Source organism: Ixodes scapularis, unplaced genomic scaffold (genome assembly GCF_016920785.2).
Source record: "Ixodes scapularis isolate PalLabHiFi unplaced genomic scaffold, ASM1692078v2 PGA_scaffold5__190_contigs__length_132052651, whole genome shotgun sequence".
NCBI lineage: Eukaryota > Metazoa > Arthropoda > Arachnida > Ixodida > Ixodidae > Ixodes > Ixodes scapularis.
Genome location: NW_024609880.1, coordinates 13,477,153 through 13,490,073, shown reverse-complemented (window position 1 = coordinate 13,490,073; position 12,921 = coordinate 13,477,153). Strand labels below are relative to the sequence as shown.

Sequence of the window (12,921 nt, the reverse complement as noted above, 5' to 3'; positions counted from 1 at the left end):
GGTTTCCACGACAAAAGATGGCGGCAGCGAACCCTCCCAATTCAAAGGGAAAAACGGGGAGGCTATGTGCGTCCAGCAATTTCGACTACGCAAAGGCTGTTGGAGCCAAGGCCAATTGTTTTCCGAGGAGTAAGTGTATTCCCTAGTAATGTAGTTGACAAAATCACGACGCAAGTGTGAAGTGCCTCTTCACCCTCACAACCCTTACAGCCAGTGAAAGTCAACAATAGCAACGCCGCCGTAACAGATCTAACTCTGCCAATGCACTCAGTGGGCACTGAGCTTTTGGAAAAGACTACACATTATTACATACAAGGTCTGCAGGCTTCTACACTGCTTTATTGCATCAATGCCGAAACCATGACGGATTCCTTAGCTATCACTCAAGCAAAAAAGCCACAAGAATGGTTTCGAGGGTCCTCGTGAGGATATTTTGAGGTTTTAAGAGATAAAATACGTAGCATTTCAGCCAATTCTGCCCAAACATATAAGCCGTACCTGTCGTTTCCCTTAATTCCCGCGTAACATGACTTACCCAGTAATAACTTAAAATTTACATGTCACTCCCAAACCACACAAACGTGATTCCTTTCACTGCTAACACTTTTTCCTTACACTGATCCCTTGCACTGCTGTTTGATGACCCCGTCATTGTCAACATAACTAAAGCGTGGCTTAAGAAAAAAACATTTAGAACAACGAAATCGCATCTCCAGATTGAGAACTAATAAAAATATAGAAAAACCCTGACCCGAGGTTACGCTGCATCGCTAAAATCAGGCATTCGTTTGGAAGGCTGGCAGGCTTTGGTGTGAAATAAGATAGACAGCTCCTACTTTTTAGCGGAAACGTTATGTTGATCCCCACCCCCCGACGCCATAAAAGAGACTGGGATTTATATTGCAGCAGTGAAGAAGAAACAGTGAAATATTATTAGCAGGGGATTTAAATTTCCCATCAATTAATTTGATATATTTGTATTGGCATTCAAAAGAACTGTGCCAAGTGTATTTTGGATATTGCATTGAAGTGTGGCCAAACAGGTACTACAGTTTTGATCCCTTTAAACTTGATGTCCATACTAGATTACATTTTTCATAGCAGTAACTTTAACGAATTTAGTGTGGGAGTATTAGATGCAATTTCTGACCAGAAATTAGAATTGCTAGAAGTGCCCAGTTATATCCAAAAGTCCCAACTAAGAAAAAACCAGACGAATTGGAAGGCGTTGGTAAGGTACGGTGATGAGAGAAAAGCGACATAAAGGACGAAGACGGGACAAAACATTGTTCCATGTTTGTTCTTTTATTCGTTTTTGTGTTGATTTTTTTCTTTATCTAAGAGAAACTAACGTGCCTGATTTTGCAAACGTAAAAAAATGGCAGTATAAAAGACTCATATTAGACCGGTCCCTTGGTTGTTTCACCAGCTTTTAAGAAAGTAGCTGCACTAACGTGATTTGGAAAATTTGTAGGAACCTTGCTGAAAAGTGTGCGACTAGTTTTTCCCCATACAAGATCTACACGATTAATGACAAAAACCCATGAATAGACCATCACGTTATTCACATGCAGCGCAAACCCTGGTGCACTCGTAAAAGGGCCAAGGCTCTCGGTCTATAAAGCCCTTCTTGTTGGGCTAGTTGGTGAAGAACGTTTTGAACCAAAGTTAAAAGCACTAAAGACACAAACACAAGAGAAAAGACGAACACGGGCGCTAGTCAGAACTTTATTTGATAAAGGAAGATGGAAGTACGCACACACACACACACACAAACACACACACACACACACACGCACGCACGCACGCACGCGCACACACACACACACACACAAACACACACACACACACACACACAAACACATATATATATGCAACGGGCATGGTGGCGGGAGGCCGAAGGCCTGGGTATATAACTGAGAAGAAAAAACCCTTAGTGAAAACAGCAACAACGGACGATTTAATCTTCGACGTTTCAGCCGGAGTCCGGCTTTCGTCAGGAAGAAGTTTTACAGATGAACGCGGGTGGTATTTATACAATGCTATGGTCGAGTCCAAGTTTCAAAAACGGCGGGATGAAGGTTGGAGGTTCCAAAGAAGCATAGGAGGAGTTCCAGATGGGCGAACGATATATATACAGGGTGTTTCACGAGAAGAGGACAAATTCGATACTGCTAAAACTTCGCCTCGCCACAAAAAAAAAAAAAGGCTTGTATCGTTTTGGTCCTAGGCCAGGGGCCTATTTAGGAAAGTTATTAAAGATTGAAATATTTAATTTGTTTATTTGTTTTGCGTAATTAACTTTTTGAATATTTTTGTTTAAGGGCATGATTTCAATTAGAAAATTGCTGAGTATCATGCAAAGGCTCTAAATCAATAAATTGCAGAACGATAGAAGGCACGCGCAGCATTTTACGGGTTTGTGAAAAACCGCACAACTTCGAAGGGATTTTAAGTTTCGGTTTGCCATCGGAGCGCTTCGTGACACCAACTGCACCGCTCCCCGTGGAGGAATAGTGCATCCAAACTCTGCTGTGCTGTCCTCGCGCAACGCAGCAGATTCTGGTTGCACTATTTCTCCACGGGGCGCGGTGCGGTTGGGGCCGAGCGCTTCGACTTTAAAGTGAGAGGGAACCTCTTATTTGTTTATACTAATAACTTCACAATGTTGCACTATCTTATGAAATGTAATCCACTCTCCTCCATAAGACCTCAACCCTTTAAAATAAAAATTAAAATAAAAATGCGCGGCAAAATTTAACAGAAGAATGTTGTCAAAATTGTATAAAGTTCTTTGGCTTCAAATAGTAATTTATTTATTTCAACAGCGAAATGTATTTACATAAATATTCTATAATGCATCTTCAGCTGTACACGTAAATATGTATTTAATTAGATACATATTTTGTGCAGCTAATTAATTTTCCTTTTTAGATAAATCGATTTTATGCAATGCATTAAAACGTTATCAACCCCCCAAAAACCTTTTTGTCACCGAAAAAAATACATTACGCTACCTCACGCAATTATTCTGCGGCGAAATGTAGCGTTATCGGCCCGCCAAAGTTTAAGAACTAACCGTTACCTTAATCAAAAGTTAATGATTTTCTGAATTTGCAGTGAGAAAATGGGGCCCGTTTTTGCCCATTTACAGTAACTGGCGGCATTCAGCCCCGTAAAATTAAGATCTCCGTAGGCCAGCATTTCCCCACTATAAGTATCAGAAAATTACATAACCTTTGAATAAGGCAACGGTTAATTCTGAAACATTGGTATGTGGTTTGAACCGCTAGCGCTACATTTGGACGAAAAATGGGTGTTAGGAGACGCGCAGTTTGTTTCTGGGGTGTAAAAAGTTCAATAAATTTATTTTTGACACAGCCTGTACATAAATGCAGTTGAATTCTTGTTTGTTTGAATTAACAAAAATTAATACGCCCCTAGTCCCGAGTGGTGAATGCTAAGACTGCTCATACCCCAACTGAGAATCTATTCATCCAGTTGATCCCATTACTGGCCTCAGATGACACTAATGCCCTAGTTACACGTGCCGTTTGAACTGTGATTAGGCAAACGGCGGTTAGCGACCGCTAACCATGGTTTCGCTAAACTGAACTGAGATCAACGTTACTCAAACCACTCAGTTGGGAAATCGCCATTGTCGCAACGATCCGTACAAGAGAACCGAGCTAATTGCGATCGCAACGCCACCATTTTTCCCGCAGCGGCAACTCGCGAAACTGCACGACTGCTTGTATTGGTTCGGGAGTATCGCGTTCGATAGCGTCCGCTCTGACTGTTCTATTTTATCTTTAATCGACCATTTTGGCGCCGAAACATATACAGCGGAAAAAAAATCAGGGATGCCAACCCCCATCCCTCAAGAGGACGAGCCACGAATTACTTCGGAAATTAAGTTGCACCCAAGTCGAGACGCGCTACCTGAAATCACGGATGAGACATAGTTGTACAAAAACAATATTAATTGTACAGAAATTCTTGTAAACTGAAGATTTTTGAAAACATCACACGCCTGTTATTTTGTACTAATATCCAATAGAAGTTCCTACAAAAAGAGATTTTTCCGTTTGTTTTTACGCAAAAACATGCTTTCTGAAAGCTCAACGTGACCACAGTAAGGAAGAAAAATGACCGCATCTCCACGTGGTGAATGATGTTGATTGGGGCGAAGCTCTGGCGGTGCTGATGATACTGATTTTATTGTTCATAGGTAGTACTGATGGTGCTGATATTTGTTTTATTGCTCATAGGTAGTGCTGAGTTGCGGGTTGCGTTTCGACTTCATTATTACTGATTTATGGTCGGTGAAATGCAGAGCCAGTGGTTGTTCTAGCGGATGAACTTGGATCCGCTAGAAACCGTGGGAACGCATCTCCAGCGCTTAAGTCAACGATCCATGTCAGAAAGAGAATGTGTGGTATGGATCGTGGTTATATACGCAGTTGAGCATTTGACCGCAGCGCCCTCTCGTCTATAAATGTTGAGCCAATGCATGAAAAGTTTAACGCGATTATATACGCATTTGACCGCAGCGCCCTCGCCTGTATAGACGTTCAGCGGCTACATGCAACGTTTCATCCATGACATCCCCAGCTCTTGAGTTACTACCACATCTCAGAGCCCCCTACTCGTCCCGCAGCCGTGGCCGAGTGGTTAAGGCGATGGACAAGAAATCCATTGGGAATCCTGTCGACTGCGCAAACATTTTTTTTTTTTATGTGAGCACGGACGGACGGACGGACGGACAGATGGACGGACGGACAAGGCTAGACCCTAAGGAGCTTCGCCCCTAAAAAAGATTCAGCCGCTGTCGTGGCACCTCGAGCCTCGGAGTTTCGGTACTCTGGAAACATTCAGTGACTCTGGCACTGGCTGTAGACCGTTCCCAGTTGGGCTCCCTGGGCGGTGCCATTTTAACGAGTGTACCGCCGCCTACATCTTATCCGGGCATTTGGGAGAATCTGAACCCGTCCGAATGACCAACCGCCATTACTGAACTGTTACCCTGCTCACCGAGTCTCACCGATCGCAGCTGCTTCTGCCGGCACGGCTGTCGTATTTGGCGCCCTCGGCTCATCGTCTTCGTCCATGGAGAGAAATTACTATCCTAATCGGTATGTCAGGCATGGGGAAAAGTGCATCCTGCTTTCCTGGCTTCTTTTTGTGGGTAAGTTTTAGCGCGGTTTTGGGGCAGTCGTCGCTCTCAAACCGAACTCGGCGTACCGATCGCTAGCGAAATTGGGGATCGCTAGTGAAATTGAGGATCACTAGTGAAATTGAGAATTGAACGAATCAAGGATGGCACGAATTACGGCATGTGAATTTGCCCTGAACTCGAGTTGTCGCAGCTTGGGGGCGCCGGGAACATTTGAACTAACTGCGCGGTTAGCGGCTCAGACCTGCGGTGCCACGTCTGCTTTAACTGAAATAGCAGAAACCTCACATTAATATATAAATCGATATATAAATACCGAGTACAGATAGCAAGTGCGACGGATCCCTTTTTTTTCTGATTTGGAATCCACGGTCACAATATATGCACATTGATGTGCCTCTCTGTAATCACCTCGCGTGAGAATCATTTGTGCGCAAACTGTGTCGCGGCGTGTGCTACACGAGGCTGTGTTATATATATATATATATATATATATATATATATATATATATATATAGGGTGTTTCAGAGAACGCAGGTCAAATCGCTCCTGCGAAAACTACTCATCGCAACGAAAAAAGGCTTGTGGCGTTTTGGTCCTGGGCCAGGGGCCCATTTATGAAAATTATTAAAGTCCTGGATACTTAAGTTGCTAATTATTTTTGCGTAATTAACTTTTTAATATTGTGTTTAAGGGCGTGGTTTATATTAGAAAATTGCCCAGCATCATGGAAAAACACTAAATCAACAAATTGCAGAACAATAGAAGCCAAACATGTTACGGCTTTCTGAAAAACCGCACAAATTCGACGGGTTTTTAAGTTTCGGTTTGCTATCGGAGCGCATCTCGGCCCCGGCGGCACCGCGCCCCGTGGAGAGAGAGTGCAACCAACCTCTGCTGCGCTGTCATCGCGCGACGCAGCAGAGTCTGGTTGCACTATTTCTCAGCGGGGCGCGGTGCTGCCGGGACTGAGATGCGCTCCGATAGCAAACCGAAACTTAAAAACCCGTCAAATTTGCGTTTCTATTGTTCTGGATTTTGTTGATTTAGTGTTTTTCGATGATGCTGAGCAATTTTCTAATTTAAACCATGCCCTTAACACACAATATTAAAAAAAGTTAATTACGCAAAAATAATGAACAACTTAAGTATCCCGGACTTTAATAATTTTCCTAATTGGGCCCCTGGCCCAAGACCAAAACGCCACAAGCCTTTTTTCATTGCGATGAGTAGTTTTCGCAGGAGCGATTTGGCCTGACTTCTCTGAAACACCCTGCACACACACACACCATATATATATATATATTCGTGTTGGAGAGTCTACCACAAAGCTAAGCTATAGTTTGAGCTATGTGCCCAGTCTTGTTGTGCACAGTGGCGTCAAAACAAAACGCATATCCAACGCTTCCATTTTGGCGGCGCATTTTCGTTCCGCACCAGACGTCGCCTGCATATTACCACTTGAAAACAAATAGAGTTATAAACTCAGTCGACCAGGAGTCACGCAACTGTTTTATTTTTTCCATGTCTAAGCCGCCCTCCGCTTACCTTTCGGTAGTAGCCCAGGCGAAGGAACGGCACGGGGTTCTCCGCAGTTCGTCAGCCGTCTAAGAAACAATCGGAGCACACACGACTGCTCTTCGATGGCAAGAGCTCTTTCCTGCTTAAATTCGCCAGCCACCGGCGTTGCAGGTCCAGAGCAGAGGGGAACCAGTGCAGCATAAACATGCCGCACCCGCATTCATCCTGTTTGGCAGTGTGGGTCTTGCACACTGAATCGGCGTTTATTTTACGTTTGTTGTTTTTTTTTTTTTGGTTATTTGCACAACCAATGTCAGCACAGTGCTGCCCGGTCGATTCTTTTCTTGCATAGGCCAGGTCACGCGCGAAAACACGCTATAATAAACAGTTTTAGTGGACCGTACGCTATAGCTTTGCGTACGCAAGGAGATTGCGGGTCGTGAGTGCGCATGCGCAGAACGCAATAGAAGGGCTAGCGTATTGCGTACGCACGCAACGCTGGGGATTTTGCGTTGCTGGCTAGCGGGCCTTGCTGGACGCTCTCGAGAGATCTCGGACCCAACGAGAGGGCCAGTTTCAAGATGGCGGTTGCCTCGACTGGCGCAGTAAGGGCGACGGGGTGTTTTCGAAGCTCTGTGTTACGTGAAATTGCGTGGTGTTCAACTCGGCGATTCTTTCTGGGACCTACCGCGGTCGAATCAGATCGCCCTGCAGCTGAAGGAGTGCACAATGGAAATGCTCGCCGCTTGCAGTGTGCGTCGACGCTGTGATCTGCTCAACGCTAAGCCTTTTCCCACAGTTCATCGCCGACGGACGAATGACTCTAAAAGAAATCGCCGAAGTTCTCGCTATGCACTGGTCATCAGGGTCATGAATTTCGTCCCGCGATAGCATTGATAAAAGGTGTTGTTTCCACGGGACGACTGACGGAGGCTCCGTGATCGAATTTGGCTACGCACTCGTACTCGTAGCCTCTGTACCCCGCAGAAAAGCGCGCTTGACGAGAGAGAGAGAGAGAAGCGTTGTTATAGAGGTTGGGGGGGAAAGGAGACAGCCGCGCTTGACGAGGCAGCTGTGGCTTGTTTTAATCTGAAATAAAATGATTGGACACTTTTTCTTTTCAAACATTTCTTTCCAGGAGCATGGTTGCGCTATAAGCACGCGGAATTCTACGGCTCTAGCAAATTTAACCAAGATCATGCGCGGTGTTCACTCGAAAACGTAACGCACAGCTAAATTCGGTCCGAGCAGGTCATTTTTAGCGTACGCAATACTATTGCGTATTGCGTACGTAAGATCCCGCAACGCTATACTAAAACTGTCTAATATCAAAGCGACGCCTAACATTGTCGAAACAACTTTCCTCCGTACACTGCGCACGCGCTTTCTCCACAGTTCACTCCGTGAGGCAGACGAGCTTTCGAAAGAAAGGCCAAGCGGACAATCGGCGCAGCGCTCTGGTTCTGGAGTTGTTTTCCCCCTCCTGCATAGGCCTTCTTGGAACGGTGTATATACACCAACTCATATTTACAAACAAACCGGAGCGCCCCTAGCGCACGCCACCGGCGCCGCGCATGCGCGATGGAGTGTGGGCAAGAAGCTCGGCGTCGTCCATAAACAAACCATTGAAATGCGATGTTGTCGGCGTCGGTGTAAGTCGCCCTGCGCTTTTTCGCGTTCGAATTGTTGATTCTACGTTTTGCTGGCAATGCCTGAGTATTTGAGCCGCCTCAGTGAGATTGCTGAGGCTCGTTACACCGCAAAACTTCGCGTGAATAATGTGACATGCGGCGATTCATTTCGCGTGGACGCCGCAGAATGGACGCCAAACCTGATTCGCATGATTAGGGGCCCGCTCGTAATTTTCAGTCGCGACGTCGCTCAGGCTGCAAAAACGGGAAACGTAGCTGAGATGGCCGACGTTGATACTGAAAATCGCAAGCAGAATCGGACCAAGTGAATCAGGCATAACAAGTCGGTGATGGTCACTGTTAACAATGATCAACATCTCCTTGTTTCTACTGTTTGCATCGAGCCGACTTACCAAACTTCAAACGTAAGTCTCTTGAGGCCTGCACATACTTCTTATAGCAAGTATCGAGCCAACTCTTGGCCTACGGGCCAGAGTCGTCTAAAAGAGCAGACGACAAGCAGAAACGTTTGAAAGATCAGACGACAGTTCGAACGATCAGGCGGCCGTTTGAACTTGAAGACGCACTGAACGTAGTCCGCAGGTGGTCCATACGACTTGACGGTTTTCCGGCGCTCATGTTGCACCAAAACAAATAAATATATGACCGCAAGTATCCGTGAATTCAACCCAAAGTGCTCCCCGCCCAGACAATCGTGGTCCGACGGCGTCTGGTTTTCCCTTTTCACGGCACATATCCACGTTCTCGGACGAAACGAGCACATGAAACTGACCTTCAAACCTTTCTGGACTCTTTGTGTACAGTCCCTGTTGCGTCTTTTGACGAGAAGGCAAATTGTTGTCTGTTTTTTTTTTTTTTTCAAAACAACGTAGAAATACACGTCTCACATGGGGACTTCTGCCCAGAACCCCAGACCGGAAGTGCGCTCGACGCCCCACCACCGCGCCGTGACGTAACAGCGGTGAATTCGTGTATAGGGCAACTTTCATGTTTCAACTCGTCGCTAAAGGGTGGCGCTGTTATCGTATTTAGCTGGGTCTAGGTGTGCGCCAGCGGCCCAGGATTCAAAAGTGAGTTTCCCAACTGAGTGTTCTAATAACGTTGACTGAGATGGTGTTACACGGCCTTATTGCTTGCAGTTGAAGGGTTGAAGCAAAAACGAAACTAACTGCCATATTCCCCTTTGAGATCAAGGACACATGTGTTATACCCATTATAACTGTTTTAAATAAGTAATTAGACCCATAATTTTATTTGTGTTGCGTAAGAAACAAATATGAAGACCTCAAAAATAAATTTAAAAGAAAACAAGGGCGACATGCGAAAGGCTGCATTGCCATCGACCAGAATCAATGGCAGCGCCCCAGGAGTGCGGGCTTTGCCCCGTCCCGCGACATGGCGTAATTGCTGATGCTGCATATCTGTCGCCAAGACATGTTTCTTTCTGAGACCTCTGCCTCCACGGTTCATTCTAGGTGTGTCCCCTTGCATTCCAAAATAGTTATGATTCGATAGCCGGCAGTGCTGCGGTGGTTGACATCTTTAGCTCAGTGAGCGATTTCAAACTGAGACCGTGGAGCTCCGTTTGCGCTGACCATGGTTTCGTGCTAACCGCGGTTCGGTCAGCCGTGCAACTACGCAAAACTTCAGTATAGGGTAACTGCAGTTAGCTTTGCTGTAGTTATGGATTCCCGTGTAACAGGGGTATAACTTGTACCACAAATGGGAATGGTGGTAGAGTTGGCTTCCAACTGGGAATGGCTCCATCCAACTGACCCTTAACTGGTCCCTGTTGGGCTCTCAAGTGAGCTCAGTTGAGTTCCAATTGGTTACCATTGAATCCCAATTGGGGCCAGCTGATTTTCAGTTGGGCGCGTTGATTCACACATAGGACCAGTTGATTCTTAGTTGGGATTCTAGCTTGTTAAGTTAGACAGTTTCACCTGGGCTGTAACCGCACCTTTGGAAGTCAGAGATCTGGTCGCGGCGGAAATGAAATTAAAGCAGTTTTCAGAAAAAACACTTACGCTTCCAAAGGCGTGCACCTTCTTGTCGGGAATGAATTTGTCTGGATACACGTTGTCCAGGTACCACTTGAAGCTCTTGCACCGCAAGCTTTTCCGAAGAGCCTTGCGCTTCGAGATGTCCCCGTAGTTCACCTTCTGCAAAATGCATCAAAACAGTTCCATCAACTGCCAATGGAACAAAACAAGAAATCACAGCAGAATTAATATTGCTATTAAAGATTCATTCTAGAGAACCAGAGTGTAAAGTTAAACGGCCCATGAAACGATTTTAACATCGAGAGAACGTGCACATTATTACCCTTTTTTTGTTTACTTTAGCACAAGGACCATAAAACACGACCACTTCTATAGAAATGTCGCGAATGCTCTGCGTAACCGCAAGAACAAAAAGGAACTATTTCTTGACTTGACTTCACGTATGGCGGCCATTGGAACTAACTTTGTGACGTCACGGCGGGTGCGGTTATTGAGATCGCTTTTGAACAAGTATATTCTCAGTTTAATGGTAATGTTTAGAAATTATTTCGTTCAAACATAAACAAAAGAATAGAAAGTTTTATATTCTTGTTCAGTACACGAAGTTTTCGCAGCGCCATCTATCCGGAGTAAGTCAAAGCATCCCCTCCCCGCTGCTCCGCAGCCTAGCAACGTTGGCTGGCTGCTACCGGACGAGTGGTGTGATCAACGCGATATAAAAAACCACGTTTCGGCAGCTGCGTGTTTCCTTTTCTTTCTCATGTGCCTGGTTCCGTTTCACCTGATGTTGTACCGCATGGAAGGCTAGAAGCGCGAGCTCATAGCGTTGGCAGCTGCCTTTGGTGCACGAGAGCTTGTGCCGCCGAGGTGTGCCATGGAGCAAGCAGCTCGCGCTTGTAGTCTTTCCTGCGGTACAACACAAGGTGAAACAGAGTATAGAGGGTATTCACTGGCGGCAATATCCGTGTGCGCTGCTGCTGAGCGCGTGCTGACGGCGAGCTTCCGCAGTCCTTTAGGAGCGTGCATTTAGCACCATCAAGGTTTCCGGTCTGACAAGGCTAATAATGTGAGCTCGTTCTGAGCATGGGCTCTAAACATCGCCCTCAAATATGGCGTCCAGTAAATAGGAAGTATACACTGGCGGCCATAGCTGTGTGCGCGACTGCTGAGCGCGTGTTGATTGCTTTCTTCCAGGCTTCTTTTACAACGTGCATTCCACACCGTCAAAATGGCCAGTCTTAGCAGCCTATTAATGGGGAGAGAGGGGAGAGTCTGCTCTCGCTGTAGGAACGTCCACAGTGCTAAGGAGAGGACAAGACCGGAAGCCGCGTACCCCGCGGCGCGTCATGCGCACGTGACCTGGGAAACATTGTATGAGTTGAGGGGCATCCCCAAATGCCATCTTATTTAGCCGGAAGTCCGAAAATCGTTTCATGGATCCTTGAACAGCAGTGTCCATGAGTGACGCTCACATTAAAACACATCAGTTGCGGGAAAATAGCTTTCGCCAACTCTGGCACGCAATTTAAGAAATATTTGCTAGGCTTCAATTGCAATTTTAAAAACAGGCCAAATGGCATTAATTTTATAGATTAAATAGAAGCATTAAGAGTCATCTACACTAATTAACATGACTTGCAGTGGTAAGAACGAGCTAAACTTAATTTTACTAGGGTACACACAAAACTACCACAAGGTATTTGCACTCTACAAGATATGGGCTCGTATAGCAATTTACGAGCAAAGCAAATTATCCACAGATGTAATGACGCCGTATGAGAAAGCCAACTTTCTGACTTGTTTGTGAATTTGTTTTATTTATTTATTTGGGTAGATTACAAGCTTCATTCAAGGAGCTATTGCGAGAGTGGTTACAGAATAAAAAAAAGAAGCAAAAACAGTGACGCACCATCAAACTAATTAGTTCAAGTGAAATTAAGTAGCAGCTCCAAAGTGACCGAAAGTCGTCACCGAAAGTCACAATGCCATGAGTTATGTTATTCCACTCTTGATTTGCCCGAGGGAAGATATAAAATCCAAAGCAGTCATTTTTAAACTTGTGCAGTGTTAAAGATTGACACTTATTTATTCGGGAGGATGTGGAATACGAAAGTTTTAAGTAATTGCAGCTATCTATATGAAGGGAGTCGATTATGATATTGTAAAGCGTTTTCAGTCGGTCAATTAGAGCCTGTGTTTGTGAAGTCGAAAGCTTTTTTTTCTTTCTTTTACTAATTCGGTGGATGATGGTTCAGTATTATAAGAGTTGTAAAACAAAACCGAGCAGCTACTTAATAAATACGCTCTGCTTTGTTAGTACCTACCATAGTAAGAGTGCACCATATTGAACTCGCTTAAGTTAAAATGTGACTAAGAAACTTTAGATGATAGACGCTTTGTATCACAATCTGCAAATTTTAATTTTCTTTTCAGCCCAAGCAGAGTGCATCAAGCTTCAATAGTTTTTTCTTTTATTTTTTTTTAGTGGTGGTACAAGTTGAGCTTGCTATTAAGCATAAATCCTAAATATTCATATTCCTCCACACGATTTACCCTTAGACCACAAAGA

General features: G+C 45.0%; 1 protein-coding gene across 1 annotated transcript in view; it reads right to left on the bottom strand.

Annotated features, from left to right (window-relative positions):
- The window catches only part of LOC8053139 (polypeptide N-acetylgalactosaminyltransferase 1-like), a 108,852-nt gene that overhangs the window by 7,155 nt on the left and 88,776 nt on the right, over nucleotides 1–12,921 (bottom strand). The window contains exon 6 of the mRNA XM_040210549.3: nucleotides 10,377–10,511. Within this exon, the coding sequence (XP_040066483.2) occupies nucleotides 10,377–10,511 (135 nt within the window). The remainder of the gene's footprint in view (nucleotides 1–10,376; nucleotides 10,512–12,921) is intronic.